General features: G+C 43.4%; 1 protein-coding gene across 39 annotated transcripts in view; it reads left to right on the top strand.

Moving 5' to 3' along the window:
• Positions 1–9102, top strand: part of DTNA (dystrobrevin alpha) — a 190260-nt gene extending 181158 nt beyond the window's left edge. For 28 of the 39 annotated variants that reach the window (XM_085537437.1, XM_085537441.1, XM_085537440.1 and 25 more), the window contains one exon: positions 5583–9102. In XM_085537437.1, coding sequence (XP_085393563.1) covers positions 5583–5738 — 156 coding nt within the window. In that variant the 3' untranslated portion in view covers positions 5739–9102. Of the gene's footprint in view, positions 1–1396; positions 1444–5582 lie in introns of all 39 variants that reach the window. The other 11 variants (XM_085537448.1, XM_085537444.1, XM_085537435.1 and 8 more) reach the window with 1 other exon arrangement.
• The last annotated feature ends 11231 nt before the right edge of the window (positions 9103–20333 follow it).

Here is a 20333-nt window from a genome sequence, read left to right as displayed (position 1 = left end):
TTGTGTAGTAGAAGTTGCAAATGTTGCCAAATAGACCTGGATGTTTCTCTTGCTTCAGTGAAAAATAGTACTGTCTTTCAACAACATTCACAGAAGGGGAGGGGATCTCCCTGATGATGTCAGAATAAGATTCGAGCATAGGTGAGCCAAGACTACACCAAGATGAACAGAAATGTGTTCACTGAGGCAATAGAAAATCCTTATTCAGACAAGTTCCATTTAAGAGAATTTTTCCAAAAGAAATTTTGTACTGTACTCCACTGTCTATCACGTTGAGAGCTCCTATCAGGCAGTTATTTGATAGCAGTAACTTATAAGTAAAAACTATTTTTAGTTGATAACCACAGATTCAAAGGATGCAATGTGTGTGAGAAGTCCTTTCTACAATATCTGATGCCCTTTTGGTTATGGAAGATGTTTAAGCAAGCAAAATTATGTGTGAATATAGTAGCAAGCACTAGGATGACTGGGAGGTGGTTGGGTAATATCACATATTGCTCCTAAGACATATGCTTTTGCTTTGGCTTGCTCTCTGTGCTATGCAGCTGGTTTGTGGTATTTTATTATGCTATTCCTTTTTCCACTGTTGTCACTGGTACTTCCTAAAGACAAAGCCGTGGCTTGCTTTGCACTTATTGTTTTTAGGGTATCCTACTGAACAGTGGCCAGGTGAACTATTCTCCTTGTTCATCCAGCCATTGGAATTTATTACAGGCTATTTTACTGTTTGTACTTGCATGTGCACTGAATTCATCTGGATAGCAAAAAAATTAACTGGTGGCTGTAGCTGTCGTAATGCAGTTGTCAGCTGAGGTAATCTGCAAGGGATAACTCCTACTGAGGTTACTGAATGGTAACAATATGGCAAGAGTTCTTACTTTATTAAACATCTCACTTTTTGTAAAAGCAGCACATTTAGAAAAATGTGTAGATGTAGCCTTGCATGGAAAATGTTTGGTCAAAACCCACTCTTGTTATTTTGTGTCACCTTGTCTTCAAGCAAGATTTTCAGGCGAAACTCTAAATTAGTAAAGTGAGCAGAGCACTTAGGATGCACCAGGGAATCTGGGACAGGGAACCTCAAAGGAGGCTTCTTTCTCTTTTTCTGATGCATGTTGTAAATAACAACTATTTGTACCAGAAAAATCACATTTAGTACACAAGTGTAAATGCTAACAGTGCTGATGCTCCCACTTCTGTTAGCAGTTGTGTTCTTGTTACAGTCTTTTGCTGGATGTGTTGTGTAAGGCACTTTCCATTGGGTTTTTTTTCTGGGTCCGTAATTACAGCCTGTATTTCTAGGCTTGTGCATGGCTTTCTTCATAATAATACACTACCTGGCTGCTCACTGGCTTAATTTGTCATGTTCTTGTTTTCTATCCTTTGTTATCTGCAGGTCAGTTTGCAAAGTTGAGTGCAATATCCTTCTCTCTCTCCTCTCAAGTAAGTATCATTATAATTCAGAAGAATGTTTGGAATGAATCCTCGTAACGTATTGCAGTTGCAAAGCATCTTGTATTACCAAGTGTATGTGATGATGCTGTTTCTTTCTTCTTTTAACCTGTATTAGAATGTCTAAAAATATCACCAAATCATTTCTAATAATCCATTTGGAACCAAAGGCTCATGTTATGCCACCGCCCTTTTCATCTTTTCCATCTGTTGGCCACAGAAGTGAGAATGCAGAGTTTTCGTCTCTGGGGATGATGACAAGTATATTAGCCAGTGCGGAGGAAGTATATACAGAAGATAAGAAATCAGAGATTTCAGGATTTCAGGAGACCTGAGTTTATTTCTTGCAGTGGTTGAGTCTTCCTAGTATGACTGAAATAATTCATTTCTGGCGAGACCAGAACATCTGCTGTAGCGTGGGAAACAGGAGTTAGGCAAACATCAAAGAAAGCAATCCACCAGCTGCTTAATTGTAGAGGTGTCTTCAGATGTGTTGCGGAGGTTTAAAGTGCCCCAGTGCAAAGTGCAAGGTACCCATGTACTAGCTGGAGTCTGGCAATTCAGAGATAAAGCAGGATAGTTTATAAGTTCCCTGCTGGCCTATTTTCAGGTCATGTTCTTCACACGTGTCAGCCTCACTGAGTTTAATGCCAAATTCAGTCATTGCATTTTTACTTGGAAACATAGACAAAGACTATTTTTACGAAGCAGCCTGTTATTCTGAACATTTCCCTGGGAAATGGGAGACCACGGGCTTACTTCTTGCCTCATCTAAATCTGTGGTCTGCTTTTCTGACTTCCAAGGAAAAATGCAGTCCCCTGCAGTGAGGGGTCCACTGTCCGCCAGTGGTGGGAGCAGAGTGGTGTTCAGACCAACAAAACCAGCAGTCTGCACTATGCCAGCTAGAGCAGAAATTCTTCTTGCTGCGTTTTGGTTGTTGTGCTTTATGCTGGAGCTGCCAGAATTTCAGGAAAGACTGAAACTCTCCTTATTTAGATGGCAGTTTTGATAGCAAAATTTGACCCTACTTCAAGAGTTTTACAAGTCCTGGTGATACTATGATTTGAATAAATCAATAGTCAATAATGATACAGTCAATAGTGTATTGCCTTTATGTATGAGATGGAAAGCCAGTATTGCTTCTAGTGGTTGGCAGACCCTGCCCATGGCAGGGGGTTTGAAACCATATGATTTTTAAGGTCTCTTCCCACTCAAGCCATTCTGTGGTTCTGTGATTTAAAGCTCATGCACTAAGGCTCATTCCTAGCATGGGCTTCAAGCCAGAAGCTTAGGAGCTCATAGAGGTGTGGGTGCTCTGTTTGGTTGGGCCCTCTGGAGGCCCAGTTCCAACATGAGATCCTGTCAGGCATAGATTTCTCTTTCAAAAATTGAAGACCTCCCTGGATGGAGATTTCACCACCTCTCGGGGCATCCTGTGCCAGTGTATCACCTCCCTCCTCGTGTTTTACACCGAAGTCCAACCTGAACCACCCAAAATGCAGTTTGTCTTTTTTGTATAGTCTATCACTATCAAGCAGATTTTGACTTTGTTATCATGTAACTTCCCCCCAGACAGATGCGATGCTAACCGATCCTCCTTTTCTGACCCTGCCTGAGGATAAGCAAGCCTAATTTCTTCAACCCTGTCTTCGTAAGACAGTGATCCAGCGATGGAGGCGCAGTTTACAAACCTTGGATAAACTAATCACATCAATAAGGCATAATCCAATAGAAAAACCATTTGATTCAGTGTCTCTTTTTGTTGTTTTGGTTTTTTCTTACCAAAGAAATGCATAAAAAAACAGCATAATGTGAGCCATCCCATTTGAAAATGGCAGGAGGCTGGCAGCACAGCACTTCTAAAACTCTGTGCTACTTTGGAAGCTATTTTTTGTTCCTCCTCTTTATTTTTTCTTCTTAAATCCTCCTCTTCTTAGCATGTAGGTGTAAAAAAGCTGTAAGGGAACTGTGACCAAGTTAACTGTGAAGCAGAAGCTTTAGTTTTTTTAACTGAGTTTTAAAATTACACAAGTGAGAGGAATGCGTTTTGAAAATCTCTGAATGATATGTAGCAGAAAAGAGCCTGTGGATTCGGTTATAAAAAAGACTAAGAAACAGCTTTTGTAATATGACAAATTGGAATTGATTCTGGCATTTCCAAAACACTGCCATCAATTTGGAGTTGTGAGGTTCATCATTGCTCATTTTTTCTTTTATGGAAACCTCTCTATCACAGTGCTGGACGTGAAACAGAGACAGGTCATGAAAGAATGTGGAGAACCCTCTCCCCACTCAAAAAGTAGTTTATCCAGGAAATTAGAAACAAAACCAGCTTCTTGTCAGTGCTATCAGCGCATCCTCATGTGTCCAACGTTCCGCAAGCCATTCTTGCTTTACACTTACGGTTATAAAGATTCCTTTAAGAAGTATGAGATGTACCTGCATTTACCTTTAAATTAAACTTTAAATAGATTCAATAAAAATTAGTGTCACACAGCTGAGAACTGACCTGTGCTGTGGCTTTTGGTTGTGTTTTTTGGCTATACTGTAAAGAACAAAGTGTTCATTTATGAAGCTTTCCAAATTAGTTTGCACAATTAAATGGTGCAGATCCACGCCTGATTTTTAAAACCTGTTGCTTAAAATATACGTCAGAAATTCTTTGTGAGCCCCTCATTACACTTGCAAAGCAGGTTTCCTTTTCATTCATCAACAGAATATTAATGTTAAGTCTTCTGTAACTGCCTGACACAGGGAGATACTAAATTAAGATCATCATAGCATTTGACACACTTAGATATTAAGGAATCGGATGGAAGCATTTGTGCTTGAATAATTAATACAATCAACTGGTGCCAGGAAGAAGAAGTAAGCTAAATTACCTGACCTTTCTTGATTCATCAGGTTTCATTTAATTCTTCTTTGCTGAAACCACTTGCATTTCTTCTCTCATCTGGTAGACCAGCTTTATTCCTGAACTGAGCAGAAAAGAATTCATTTCGGTGGAGTTTGGTCTTTTATGCTGTTACTGTCAGATCTCACGCAGTGTGAACTGGTGATCTCAGGCTGATCAAGAGGACTGAAAGGGGATGAGAATACAGTGCCTTTAGGATAGATATGCCAAAAGGAAACGGTTGCAGGTCCTGATGTAGTTCACGGGGAGCCTTGGTTGCCTACTGAGCATTTTTCGTTATCAGCTGAATATCATATTTAGTTATTCTTCAGGACACAACAAAAGAATAAATTGGCGTGACAGTGATTCTGGGCTGCTTATGATGTGTTGCACTCAGAATTGCCCTCTGAAGTAACCTCATTTCTTTGAAGTCATAGTAAAATCTACCCAAGCCTATATGGGGGTGGGATATTTTCACAAGTGGAGGCTCATGGTGGCAACTGGCAAGTGGCTGTTAATGGAATGGCTTAGGACCCTGTGCTCAAGGGAAACAATCCATGGTAGAGAAAACTGTAAGGGTAAAATGGAAGGGGAAGTGGAAAGATCAGCAAATTTGTGTTAATGTCTGTTACCCCTGCATTCTACATGAAAAACTCAGAACAGTCTTCTCACCATGGTAAGAAGAAGAGGCTCAGGGGAGACCTTGTCACTCTCTGCCATGCCCTGAAAGGAGGTTGTGGCAAGGTAAGGTCAACCTCTTCTCCTCAGTGGCAGCAGTTGGACTAGAGGGAATGGCCTTATGTTGTCCCAGTGGAGGTTCAGGTTGGATATTAGGAATAATTCTTGTCCAAAAGAGCAGTGAGGCAGTGGCACAGGCTGCCCAGGGAGGTGGAGGAGTCACTGCCCCTGGAGGTGTTCACAAACCATGTGGATGTGGCACTGAGAGATGTGGGCTAGTTAACATGGTGGGGATGGGCTCATGGATGGCCTAGGAGATCTCGGTGGTCTTTCCCAACCTTAATGACTCAAGGATCGATTCTGTGACTCACCTGGGCAGAATTTCTTTTTCTTTTTGATTGTTTCAGGCATAGCCTCAAGAGTTGTCCAGCTCCTCCCTTTCTCTGTCACGCAGCCTGTTCTCACTCCACTTGTAGGTGTGCTTGCATGGCTGTGTACACACATGCAGTGTCTTCCACTGGCTCTTCTTTAAAACTTTCCCCAATCGTTTCTCACCAGGCAAGCTGCAGCCAGACAGACAACGAGAGCTACGTAAGAACTGATGACGAGGAGAGCTGCTTTCGGACAGATGATGAGGAAAGCTTAGCTGCAAACTTCACAGAAGAATGGAACCAAGAGGTGCAGCGTCTCTTGACAAAAAAATCACATAACTAAGTTCTGAGGACTGTAGCACAGTACTTTTGTTCTAAGAGTTGTAGTTTGTAGATGTGTGTTTTGACAAAAGACTTTCATTTAAAGCTAACTTATATTAGCTACATCTTCTGTAACATGGCTCATTACCAGTGAAGAGTACAGACTGAAGTGCGTACTGCTGTTACAAAGGATGGCAGTATTAATAACTCACATAAACCCTTTGCACATGATATTGAACCTGTTCAGTTTACAACGACGATGCTGTTTATAGATGGAAATTTGATTTCTGAATACTTTGAGATTTTAGTAGATCAGTTTACTATACACTGTACATTTGTTTTTCCACGGAAGAAATAAAAAGCTGCGATTACACATTAACACAGAACAGTTATACTCCTGAGTGTGTATATATCTAGTAGCCCAAAAATCAAAGTACCGGACTATATTTGCAATTTGTTTGCAAGTCTTTCAATTAAGGCTTATACAAAATGTACTAAACCCATAATGGTAACATAACTAATAGTAACGATTTTAAAAATCTCTAATTTAGGGCTAATGTGTAACTTAGGAATGTTTCTTTCAAAATAATCTAACAAATCAGCCATAGAAGTTAGTGTAAATATTTTTTTTCCAAATAGATACCATATACAAAAGGTGACATTCAAATGATATAGAATCTAGTTTTTAAATCAGCACAGATCTTCTTAAAACTGTGAACTATGTTTTGAAATACTCGTTACTAAAGCTGTTTATAAACCACAGGTGCCATAAGATCCCTGAACTGACTGATGTTATGTATAATCTTCCACGGTATTGTTTCATTGATGTTTTAGCTTTAGTAAGCATGTGTTCAACAAATCGTCTCTTTCCATTCCTCTGCCCCTCCGACTCACCCGCCCCATTACGTTATTTTTGAGGCCTTCAGCTTTAAATGTACAGGCTTAAAGTGCGCTTGCAACTGTTCTCTTTTGATTTCCGAATGTGTATTGCCTTAGCCAGCCACCAGATGTTCTGCATGCACTCTTGGAAATGCGTGGTGAGACTCTTTCAAAGCTGGATGGAGAATTAGCTATCAGTGGAAAACACAGGAGAAGCAGTGGGTTTTCTCAAAAGGACGGGCCAACACGTACAGAACTGGAGTTTTGTCCATTTTTGTAACTCAAGTGTAAAGGCATTTCAGGAGAAAGGGGACATATCCGGCTGTTTGGGATTAGGAAGCAAGACTGCTAGCTAAGAAGTGTTTGTTCAGCTGTTACTGCAAAGCGAAGGGGCAGTTCTGAGCAGGGACAGACACAAAATAGCTAGAATATCCCCCACACAGCATGTTGCTTGGAAATAAAGCTTGCACCTGTATGGTAGGCCATGGACTTTGACTAGTTCTAAAGCCGTGTCCCTGGAGCCAGCCCAGGGACAGCTAGACCAGAAGCAGGGTGGGAGCGTCAGCACAAGGCAGCACGTTGGATGCACAGCCCAATGGAGAAGCGCAGTGCGTTAGCCTGGGACGACCTCTGGGCAGATGTAACTTTACTGCACCCGTACAACGTCGCTGCTTCCGAAGTGACACTGTGTAGCAGCCCTGAGAACAGTAACGTTTCATACAGGTATTTCACACCAGCACAGTTTGCCTACAGCAAGTGATCAGTTACCAATCTGGAGCAGGTGAACATGGTTTGTCTGTCCTCTCTCGTGGTTACGTGGATGTGTGCTGCCATATTTACACGAGATTGCTGTGTGTAGCTCAGCCCTGTTGACTTGATGCTTTCATGCACTCTCCAGGCTTATGGCTGTTTCCCTGGGCACAATGTGTTAGGGGGATGAGTATCTGTATGAAAGAGCTGCTGCCATCTTTCACTTTCATATCGCATTATCGCTTATGCAGATCTTTTATCCATACCTCCTGGCATATCTGGGCTTGGTCTCAGACATCCAGACAGATTCTGAGGCATCCAGATGCCCTCGTGTAAACTTTTCACTTCTTCAGCCACTGGTCCTTTCCCTGGGATATGTGCCGGCCTGGCAAGGCTGGCCCCGTATCCTGATGGCCCTCCTCCAGCCTCCTCTCAGGAATGGGTGAGCCTCCACTAGTGCCTAGCACTCCACATTTAGAGCTACTCCAGTGAAACTGTAGATGTTGCTGTCAGCTCAGGATTCCAGTTGAACATTTCCTGAACAGAGATAGAACAAGCAAGTTAGAACACAGCTATGTGCAATGGCTGACTAATTCAACCCATGTCATGTTTAACTGTACCCAAAGTAGTAGCTCCCTCCCGTCATCTTCATGTCTGTGATCATTATCACTATGCTTAAAATAGACACAGTAGAATAAATCCATCGCAAGGGCTTCCGGACTAGGAGCAATGAGGGAAGCTGGGGAACGCACGCCTTTCTGTCAGGCTGGTGTCAGTGGGGCCATCCCCAGCAGAGCTCTCGGTCCATGCCGCCCTGGAGCTCCGAGATGAAGTACCCCTCACTCGGCTCTCCAAACATCTATTTTAAGCATTTCCCAACTGTCAGGCTGGCTACATATTCACCCAGCTGGTCTTTGTCTGCTTGTTGAATATTATTTTGATTGTGGTTTGCGGTCATTAAAGCAAACAGAGTTACAGAAGAGGTCCTCGGCGGGGGCCTTTTCTTAGCTCCCAATGGCCCACCACAGCAGTCAAAACTCTGGGTGGTTTTTACTGTCACTGGAGGGAACCAGTGGTTTGGATTCAGGAGACAGGGATGTGAAGATATATAGGGTCCTCGAATGTCCAAAGCGAAGGTGGTGAATGGGTTGTCTGTAAGTAGTAATGTTAACTAAACTGCATAAAAAGGTGTGTGGCCTTTGTTGTGATATAGTATGTATTTTCTTATATGCATGAGCCAAATTGTTGCATCATGATGATTTATCATGTGTGTCTGCCTTTACTTTTGGTCATCTTCTCCCATCTTTATTGGTTCTTGGCAATTGCTGTAGATAGACTTTGTAAATATTGCAACCTCGGGTTGCTGTAATCACGTTGGTTCAATTCAGCAGACGGAGCTGCGAACAACGAGTGCTCCACTGTGTCCTGAAGGCAAAGGGCATTTTTACCTTTGAACCAAAACCAAATGTACGAAGAGTTACATCTTGAGTTACTAACTGCAAGACGTTTTTAAAACTACTGTACTTGACACCACTTGAGACAGATATGGAGACACTAAAGATGTCACAATATTCATTGGTATTGTAACAGAACTGCTATTGTATGGGTTTTTTTGTATTGCTGTTAAGTATTGTTTTGTGTGTGTGTGTTGGAACCTACTGGGGACATGTTATATTTTGAAGTGATTAAACTATTTAATTGTGTGTCTATATTTTGGAATGGAATTATTTCTTCATTAAAAAGATTTTTAAAAGTAACGTACGGAGCATCGTGTTTGTAGCTTGTTTTGGTTTCGAAAGCCCATGGAGCCCAAGGACAGGTGTTTCCTATAGTCCCCCTGTGGTGCTGTGAGCAGCCCTCACTGGCTGTCTAGTTAATTACACCAGAGTGGGCTCTCTTAGAATGAAAATGCTATCAGTGTGTCAAAAATATCCTGTAATTCTTATCGCGGAGTGAAATAGCCCAGTATCTGGGAAGTGGATAAAACCCAGTCTCCTCCTTCCAAGCTGCCTGCTGTGGTAACCTATAAATCAGTGAGGTTTATTTGCCCTAATTCCCCTGTCTACACGGTGGCGTTCTTCAGTAAAGGTGATCATTTTACATTGTGAACTATTTGCCAGATACTCTGAACTTTGCCTCCACAATCCCAGACCAAATTCGTATTCTCAGGGTTTTAATATGTGATGACATATTGTTGGCTCACGAGGATAACTCTGTTTTATCCATGCTTAATCTCAGTTTGCTGTATTTCTTCCTAACCCACAGTCAGTCTATGGCCTGTGGGGAACAGAGGAGCCACTGGAAACTAATTTATAGGCACGGGCTGCTTCTCTGTTGCCTCTTGGTTGCTCTACCTTCTGTTCCCCATGAGGAAAATGGACTCGTATCGGAAGGAATAAATTGGTTTCATTTGCTAAAGGAAATGAATCAGAGAATAAGATTAGAATATAACAAGATTAGAGTAGAATAAGAAAAGAATAAGAACAGTTGTCTTTAGGTCTGGGTGCGTCTCAGAGGCCTCTTGCCCAGCAGTTGCCTCATAAGCAGTCCATGCGGGGTGAAGCCTTTGGTATTCTGGAAGAGAACATTTCAGGAATATGAGGTTAAGTATATCAGAGAAATGGGTTCAGTGAGGGAGGAAGGAGAAATCTCACATCTTCAACCAGTTTTGAGAGATGGAGCTAACATAGAATGGAAGGGAAGTAGAAGGTGTCCTGCAGGTTCATTGTGCAGGCTTTAGGATAAGGTCATTACTGCCAAAGACTAAAAGAATGGGCTATGCGGAAGAGTAGCTGCTGTTATGTGTCTTAGAGTGAACCAGAGGAGGCCATAGTGTATTCTGCCATTGTCATGTGACCTTATGGAGTGTGGTTTACTGTTTTGATACAACACAATTTACCACCAGCAAATTGGTTTCCTTGTGATTGACTTTTTTTACAAGACACTTAGCGGTGGGCAGATGGCAGATGTGCTAAGCCTGCCACTCATTATGCTAATTGCCAGATGGGAAGGCCTCCCACTACCATTTCTGCTCCCTTGCCTCTAACATTCCAGTCCTGTGTTTAACCTGCCTGGTCTGCAAGGAGAGTAGTGCTCCGTGAGTTTGTGTTTCGAGCAGCTTTCTTATTGCCATGTGGTTTGGCTTGGGGCCCTCTTGGTGCATCAGCTTCTTAAAAAAACACATATATGGTTTCCAGCCTAGGGCTGTATGGCCTGCATTGCTTAGCCTTCTGCCTGTACTTCCTCCAAGCCTTTGGCTGAGTGTTGGGCCAGCCCAGGAAAATGGCCACCACAGATCTGCAAAGCTGGAGGCAGAACAATCTGACTTGTCTGTTCAGATGGGGGTTCATCCTTCCATGTGAAAGGATTTAAACTGGAGAATAATGGCAAGCACAGCGTGGATGCTCCAGAACCCACACCCAGTCCTGCCAGCCCTCTGTGTTTTCTCTCTGCAGCCATGATATTGAGAATCAGATCAATTCATTTCAATCAGAAGGACTTCCCTGCAAGATAAAGTCCTCCTGGACAAATGTGAAAAAATAATTATTCTCTCACCTCTGAACATAGAACTCAATCGGCGTAACATAAGCCAATGCACTAAAAAAAACTAAAGAAGTTGGGAAGGCAAGGCTTGGATTTACCATGGAGCATTTTGTCAGCTGCTGTTGCCTGGGTATCCATGTTTCACATTCAGGGGCTTGTTTCTAGGATTCAGGAGCAGCAGAAGTAACCAGGCTGTTTTAAAGAGGGGAGGACTCAGCTTTGGTTTGCTGTGTTCACTTTGTTGTGCTGATGTGGGCGTTCATTGCCTGCTGATGGCGTATGAGCGCAGATACCCTGCAGCAGTGTTTCCCTGGATCACTTAAGCCAGCGTTGCACGCCTGGCTCTGTGTGATGGCTGGCACGTGTGCACCCTGCGTCTGTTCTCACAATGCTGAACAAGAAACAGCACTTCAGACTGCACAGTGTGAGTCACAGTGCAGCTCTCCGACCCCCTTTGGATGGGTTGGGTTGCTCTCATTTGCACTGCAAGGGAAGGTGTAAGAGTGGCCTTCACCCCAAGCAAGGGTGTTACATGCCCTCGCACCAACCTCCCAAGGCAACTGCACAATTGTGAGATCCCAGTGGTGTGAGAGACCTGGTTCTACCACTTGGCAACCACCAAACCCTCTGGTCTTGGCTTTGTATCATTTTCGGAGTGAGCAGCTGCTGTGGGGGATGTCAGAACCCACCACATCAACTGCAGAGGTGGGATGAAGGGAAAGGAAATATTAATTACATATATATGTGGTCATATGGCGTAACTAATGAGGAGCTTCAGGCCAATTTAATTTTAAGATTTCAATAGACAGCACCTATCAGCCATACATGCTTGCCCCTTGGTTTTGTTTGACCACAGGGCATAGTATAATGAAAACATGGATGTATTTCACTACCATCTAGTGATGCCGTAGCTGAAACTCTGGGGAAACCTATTTTCAATCTACCATATACCTACAGAGATAATTCAGCTTGCTATAAAATTTCTGGGATGAATTCTAGCAAGTTCAACCAGACCCAGTGCTTCCCCTCATCTGATTCCTCACAGAGGCATGTGGACTTGTCTCTGGCTGCATAAAGCTAATTGCGCACATGCAACCCAAAGCTGACAACTAAATTACTGTTCCAGCAACATTGTAGCTTGGTTGGACCAGCAGTTTGAACAGAAAGATTGTTATGCAAATTCCCTTTGGAAATTATTAACAAGAGCAATGCTGGAGAACAGAATGATTTTAAGAGGACTGTACATTATTGTAACCACATTCTGTTTTTGGTTATGTTGGCACTGAAAATGCAGGCCTATGAAATGCTTATAGTAGAGTGGATGAGTATTTGAATAAGAAGGGAAGATACAGGTTGGAAGGAGGGAAGACTTAGGTTGGGTGTAAGGGGAAGTTCTTTACTATGAGAGTGGTGGAACAGGCTGCCCAGAGAGGTTGTGGATGCCCCATCCCTGCAGGTGTTCAGGGCCAGCTTGGATGGGACCCCGGGCAGCCTGGTCTGGTATTACATGTGTAGGTTGGCAGCCCTACCTGTGGCACAGGAGGTTGGAGATTTGTGATCCTTGATGTCCCTTCCAGCCTGGGCCATCCTGTGTGTGTGAATAGAAGTCTTCATACAGCACAGTCCTAAAAGAGGTCTCAAGTTTTCTTCAAAATCCATCACTGATTGAAAGTGTGATTTCTCTCCACTGTGAAGCTGTAACATTTCTGTTCTGGAAGCACTTATTTTCACCATCAAGTTGGCACTGTTCAGAAGTGAAGTCACACTGTTAATGCTGGGGGTACCTTGCTTCCACCAATCCCATTCCTTTCATATTTTCTGCCCGAAGTCACACAGTCACACAAGGTCTGGAATCTCACAGAACCTACAACCCCTGAAGATCAGTAGCTGGGTAGGGGTGCAATGTATCACACAAGAATACTTACAACTTTGTTTCTTTTGTCTGCAAAACTTTTGCAGCTACAAGAGCAGATATACCTTTAATCTAACGAAGGGCAAACCAGGGCAAGGACCTACTCATTTGGTAATGAACACAAGGAGCTACTGAAGATGAAAGTCATCTTTTTATTAATAGGCGTGCCTGTATACAGGAGTTAAATTTTCTATCCTAGTTGAAATTTACTTCACTTATATAGTTTGTTTATTCATTATTGTTTCTTGTTTACCCATGACATAGTAACACTCGCAAAGACTTAATACAAATCACAGAATCACAGAACTGTAGGTGTTGGAAGGGACCTCTAGAGATCATCAAGTCCAACCCCCCTGCCAAAGCAGGCTCCCTACACCACGTCACACAGGAAGGCGTCCAGGCGGGTCTTGAATATCTCCAGAGAAGGAGACTCCTCCACCTCCCTGGGCAGCCTGTTCCAGTGCTCCGTCACCTGCACCGTAAAGTTCTTTCACACATTCATGCGGAACTTCCTATGCTGTAGTTTCATCCCATTACCCCTAGTCCTGTCCCCATGCACTACTGAAAAGAGACCAAATCCAGTCCTCACGAAACTCGTGGAAGTTGGAGGGCATGGAAAACCCGTCAAATAACTACAGAAAATACAGGGAGACATGAGGACGTATGCACATCTTAACAGCAGTCATTGGCACATCTGCCTCCTAAAACAGCCAGCTGTGTTCCCACTGATCCCTGTCTCCTGGCCTTTTCTGCTAGCAAATCAGAAGTTAAGTAGTGAAGTTGCAAAACCATAAGAATTCAAGAAAAATAATAAATATTCAATAAAGCAAACTCAAACTGTTGGGGTTTATTCATTGCAGATAAGGGCATTCCCATAGAAAGGAATAGTAAGAATGTAAGAGTAGTGCCACATTCCTCACGACAAACAGAAAACCTGACGTGCACAGATTTTTGGCATGATGTGAGGCTGGGATTTTGAACAGCTCTTTTCACTGCATGTGGAGACAATAATCCTAGCGCAATGTGAGCCAAGTACCTGGCATGCTGCACAGTTTTTCAGCCATCATCTCTTTTCACAGCACAATCTCAGCCACCGTACAACCCAGGGGTAAATCTTGGTCCCTTGATTCGCTCTGTCTTCCTATAGGGGAGCTAAGGTGTGGTAGTAAGGGAGACTGGGAAAGAATAGAAATCTCTTTGGAAAGAATTGGAAGCATTTCCCTGAGTTTCCATGGGCAACCTGTGAATTCATGCAGAAAGGATATTAAAAACATCCTTGGGCAGACAGTCATGTATAAAGCCCCTCTGTTAACTTTCAGCTTGTGGCCAAATAGTATCCGCATTGCCATGGCTGCATTTCCTCTTCTCCTTCACGTACCTAATCCACTAGTTGTTCATCCCATGGTGCTGGGCTGCACCAATAGCTATAACCAGGACTAACACTTCAGGGCATTCCCCGAGGGTTGGAGAGGGAACTTCTCACCTCACCACCTGACTTTTGAAGGAGATTCTTTCATTTCCTCACTCACATGGGACAAATCCTTCCCAGAGATGTGGCATTTAACTTAACATTGAATCTCAGTGAGACTCACCAACGTGAACTGCAACTTCTGGAAAAGAAAAGATGAATTGTTTTTCCCCATGCTTTTTGATATTTATATGATGCAGCAAAGGCCTTGACTTTGATGGCTTTGAAGTGTTTCTCCCTCAAGAGTGTCTTTGTTTTCAGCCTGAGACATTTATCTCTTGTCTAGCCTTGAAAATGCTGGTGTCTGGAAGCTGGAAAAATTACAGCTTCGCAAGAGCTTCAATGCCAAGCAATTAGGGAGGAGCTTAAGCCAGCCTGTAAATTCCTGGGGTTAGCTGCAACCATGAGAATATCAACTTGTGCAGGCTTGAAGTCACCTGTGGCACAGCACTGGTACAAAAGAGCAGAGGTGCAAATGTAAAGAAGCCTTTTGTACGCTTGCTTCTTCTCCCAAGTGCCTGCTGTAGTGCAGTGATGGATTAGCATTTTATAGGGTACGCAGCACTCCAAGCTCACACCTGCAGGAGCAGAGGGAGGCAGGTTCACCTTCACTTCTGCTCTAAGGGCAAAGGAAAAACCACAGAGGGCTTTTCTTTTTCAGAGACTTCCATTTAAGCCTTTGAAATGCACCAGAATGGTTGATCACAAAGAGCCACAACACCACTTTGAGATACTTGTCATGGTAGGTAACCACTGAAACCTACTTGAACGCACTGTTTAATTACTCTGCTTTTCCAAATTGTACAGCAGCAAAATGTATGGATTTTTTTTTCCATTTCAGAGACTGAACATTTACTCAATTGAAAAACAGCTGCAAGACAGAGAAATTCCTTTTCAGAGAGCTTTTTTGCAATTAGTAACAAGAGAAGCTTGGTTAATGGGATGGAAGGGCAATGTGAAGGGAATTTCTAGTTCACTGCTTGAGTGAGAACTCCAAGAACCACAGATAGAATTGCTCTCACCTTAACTTAGACAAAGGAAGAGACAAAAATGGTGAACTCTCTACTAATATTTCTCAGCAATATGTGTAGATCAGTGGAGTTTCCTGTATTACAGCACAGTATCATGATCCTGCCTTTTAATTTTTGTGTGTGCCCCACTCAGCATGACCCATTGCTGATGGTATTCGTGGTAATCTTCCATAATGCACAAAATAAAATAAGCAGTGTTTGTTCATCTTTCCTCTTCAGCACAAGGATCAAGAGATTTACAGTCATCTGTGGGGTCTAATATTGCTTCCTTACAATGTCAGTAGCAGGAAGGCCCCAGCTCTGCTTCAAGATCCCCACCTTAGGCTCTGTAGAGCTGGGCTCTCTGGTTAAGACGAGCTGGAGAGCCGCATTTTCCCCTTCAGATCTCACATCAAATAGAACGTATCCAAACAGCCCATGGTGTTTCCAGTAACAACAGCATGGCTGTCCTGCTCCTTCTGTCACCACATTGGACCCTGTTTCCCCAGGATGAGGGGTAACACAGGCAAAGCTGCTGTAACAGAAGGCAGCTGCTCACTTTGACCATTTCAAAGGTTGGAGGTTTTCTCAGCCAGCCTACAGCTTACTCTATTCTACGCACTGATTTCTGTGTTCCTTGCAGAATTGTGGTAGACATATATGATTTAAACAGCGCTCTGTATGGAGAGAGAGCACAGTGCTGTACCTTGCTGTGCCAGCTGCCCTTCTGTCAGCTCTCAGGTCTCATTCCCCCAAGCTCTCCCTGGGGAGCCCTCTGCCACCTGCACCCCATCCTTAGTGCTCCCAGGAGGGGCACTCAGCACAGCCCCAGCCCCGCTCTCCCAGCACAGCGCTGTTTATTTTGGCCCTTGTGCTCAGTTGCCTCTCTGCTGGGCTACTTGGAGGCAGAGGGTTGGGGTTGTGTGTCTGAAAGCTAATTAATTAGATCAATCTCTCGGGGCCTGTTTGTAGGGGAAAACACTTTCTAGTATTAATTTGCTTCAGTAACATAAATGCTGTCTTTCTGGCTCTGTGTTCACAGGCACGGTTCCATGATTTTCACACGGCTAAGAAGACGGACAGTGCAGCACACCCTCCAGACCAGGCTGAGCCTTTGAGCCCCTGCTGCTTTGTTAACCTCAGTGCTACAGCTCTTATCTAAACTCTGATCTATTCCTATTGACACCAGATACTACTTTAATTTTTGTATAAAATCCACTCATGCCGCGTAACATTCCAATCTGTGCATTACAATGATCAGCCTTATCCCCATTTCTTGCCCCACTCCTCCTTCCCTGTGGATCTCCTCACTGTTACCTGGGCTGCAGCCCTGTTGCATGCCCACCCGCAGAATGGCTCTTCTGCCTCTGCAGCTCCTGCGTAGCCCCTGGCCCTGCCCAGCCTTGAAGGAAGAGCAGCAGCACCATGCCGCCATTGGCAGCAAAGGCACACAGCTTTGAACAGCCAGCTATCAAATTAAATGTGGGATAAAACAGGGCAAGATAACTTTTTTCTAGCTACTGACCTGCACCCCGCAGTGCTCTAGATGGTTCTTAAAGACATGAGTAGCACGCATATGTTAAAACCAGCATCATTTGTGAAGACTGAATTCACTTGCAGAGAATAACTGGGCTCTTGGAAAATGCTTTTTACTGCTTGTTATCTGCTCTGAGTGGTTGGAACCCAGTGCCTGCTAGAAGCATGGAAAGGCAGACCCCACCCAGTGCTGCTGCTGTTCACCTGGTTCAAAGTCCTGCAGGAGGTGTGACATCCAGTGCTGTGCCCTGCAGAGCCTTGGTGTCTTCCTATTACCTGCCTGCCAAAAAACATGAAATGCCATAATGTACATGTACATTCATAGAAGTTAAATAGCTGTGCTGTCTCATCGGCCTGGGTGTCTGGCTGAATGAGTCTCAAAGAAAGCCTGTCTGCAGTGTGAATGGGAACAGCCACGGTCAATACCGACACCTCCAACGATGTCGATTTACAGTAGGCGACATCTATCAGATATGATGATTAAGAGATCGGCTTTCCCAGCCATGACCCCAATTGGCCAACAAAGATGCAGAGTGCAGGCACCAGTGTGACTGCATCTGTCAGGGCATATTAGCTCTGAGAAATCATTACCCACCCTAGGGAGGAAAATTAGCAGAGTAAACCATGCTCCCCTCCCCCTGTTCTGGTGTGAGCTGTGTGTAAATGGGGCTGAAAGCAGGCGGATGGAGCAGAGCACAACTTTCCTCCCTGCTAGGCAGCCCATTAACTTTCAGGTCTATTCCTGCAGAGACAAAAGGCAGTGAGAAAGAAGTTTGGCAAGAGATAATTTTTGTCCAAGAGAGCTTCTCCCAGCCTCCTCAGCTTCCCTTCTATGAGAGGAGTGTTTGGGAGACCTGAATGCTCCTTCTTCTTTCTGGATTTGAGATCATTTTCTTTGAGCAGAGATCCCTTTCAGTTCAAACACAGTGCACAGCGTTCTCTGCAGAGGTGAATCAGCAGCATTAGCTCTGGTTGAAGTCGGGAATGAAGAAGTAGGTGAAGAAGTAGGGATGAAAAACCTTCACTAATTCAAGATACTCATTTCTGCTTTTCAGAGAAGGTGTTACACTGAACCTCAGCTTCTCGTTTTGACACATTTCATATTTTGTTCAGGTTATTGTATCAGGCTTTAACAAGCAACTCTAGCTGTTGTCTGTGATGCAGAAATCAGAGTTTTCTGTGGCAGGGTGAATGGCTTTGTTGCTCATTTCTGGGCCTGGAAACATTCTGAGCTAGTAGGAGGTGTAAACTTTTTGGTAAAAATATGGAATCTTTGGCACATGATGTTGACAGATGAATTATATCTTCATCTGAAAGATCTTGTTATAGTAATTATCTCTTTTTTTTAATAGTGTGATGTTTTTGGAATACTCGGGTTTGGTTTTTTTTTCGTGTATCATATCAGAATATATATAGTAAGGGAAAATATACCCATGTCATACAGTACAAAGGCACATTTCTTCTACTTGGTGACAGACAAACAGTGATGATGGAGAGAGGTAAGGAGAGAAAAGTCTTTGAAGCTAAAAACATACTTTTCTGCCCCAGTTGTGTACCAGACTAAAGGCAGAAGATGTGTACTTGTGCATTCATAAAACAAGCCTTGAGAAAACATTCTGGTCAAAGCCTTGCCTGTGCCAAGTGAGCTTTGCTCTCAGCTTGAGCAAGGTGAGGCTTTGCCTCCAGCTGTTGCTACAGTTCCTGCTGCTGGGCTTCTGGGGTCTCACCATCCAGGAGCCATGCCCAGGATCTCAGTTATACCAGTAGACTGATGGAGTGATCCTGATCCACAGTAATCTCCTCAGAGCATGAAAAGATTTATTGAGTTAAAAGCATTTCAGTATCCTAGGTATACATCAGTGCTATTCCTGCATTTGATGCTGATTTCCTGGGGGAATGGGTATATCAGTGGATCTCTATGTATGCCAACTGCCCCTTGACAAGATGGAACATTGCACCTTTTCTCTTCCTACAGTATAATTCAAGTATAAAGAACACAGTGTAGTATCTAAAGTGTCTGTCATCACTTTCCTCCTTCTCTCCTTTGGTATCTTAGTGCCTGTGTTACTGCCAACTGTCCAACACTATTCCACCTTAGCCTGTATATCATTGTATGGGAAACTGTTAATCACAGCTTGAACTTCTGATTTTTTAAACCATCTGAAGCAAGTGTCGGGACAGCTGCGGGAGCACAGGTGAAGGTAATTCAGCTGTGCTTCTGGAAGGGGTAGAGCTTCACTCCACCTCTCCTAGATTTCATTTAAGGGCTGACCACCACTAAGGTAGCATCTCTTTCTGGAGATTGTTTCTCTGTGGGGTTCTGGTGGCAAGCTTCTACATTTTCCGTTTTGACTGTAGGCCTCAGAGTTGGTGAGTTTTTCCTGTAGATAACCTCTGGCTACCTATTTACATCTATTCTTGTGTCATTCTAAGTATACTATTCTTGCATGATTCCAACTGCACAATTGCGATGCTCAAACTGAAATCTAAAACATGATTCTCGCCCCTAAAACTTGTGTGATTTTTTACGTGTTACACTATGACCACTGTTTGCATGGTTCTATGTTCTTTGTTTAAATTATTCTATGCCGGTGTCTGCGTTTTCATCTCTTCAGATATAAGGTAAGTTTTAGGTTAAAGCCCCCAGCTGAAGAGACACCAAAATTTCAAAAGCTGGATTTATGGTGCTAGGTTTTTGCATGGGTAAAATCTACTTGTCTGGATTAGAAACTGTGGGGGATGAAAAACCTTCCGAAGCAAGCACATGCTTGGTTCCACCATTGCTGTGGGGGGAGAAACTCTTGTTTCCTGTGCTTGGATTGGACAGGAGTCCCAGTACAACTGGGCTCCAAAAAGATCAGATTTCCAAAGGTTCAGAAGTGCTTCTGGGTCCTGCAACATAAATGCAGCCATTGGAGTCCAGCAGTGATTTTCAGGGAAATTGTTCAGATCAGAAGCAGTAGGAAACTAAACTTGAATGAAAACTGGGGTACGATCACAACATGGATATGGAGGTCTTTGCTGAGAAAGTCAGAGTTGTCCCCAGTTGCCCTCTACAACCCACTGGTGATGATGGAGCTGAGCACGCTGCGCTTGGAGCATGGCTCTGTGCTTACTCAATTTCTTTAGAAATTGAAGATGATTCTACTGCTTTTATTTTTAGTTCATGTGAAATTCTCAGACAACGATAGTTTTGCAAGTGAAAGAGAATCCATGGAAATACTTTGAATAAAAACAAATCAGAAAATAGGCCTGGTGCTTCTTTTGGCCTCTGTGCTCCCTTCTAGTCATTCTTCTGTGAATGAGTAATGCTGGGTGTGGAAGCCCACATTTGTCAATGATGCTGCGTTAACTGTGAAAAAGACAGAACTGTAGGTTAATCTGAAGCACGCAGGAAACTGAATAAACACATCAGCGTGGTTGATACAGTGAGAACACAAAGTAAAATTTCAAGGCAAGAGAGAAAAGTTCAAATTGAGGTGATCCAGTTGCTGAATGTTTAACTTGGCCCAGTGAGTG

This window comes from Coturnix japonica, chromosome 2 (genome assembly GCF_054131305.1).
Source record: "Coturnix japonica strain WE chromosome 2, WE-NBRP24, whole genome shotgun sequence".
Taxonomy (NCBI): domain Eukaryota; kingdom Metazoa; phylum Chordata; class Aves; order Galliformes; family Phasianidae; genus Coturnix; species Coturnix japonica.
The sequence above is the reverse complement of the archived record's forward strand: the minus strand, read 5'-3'. Positions and strand labels throughout refer to the sequence as shown.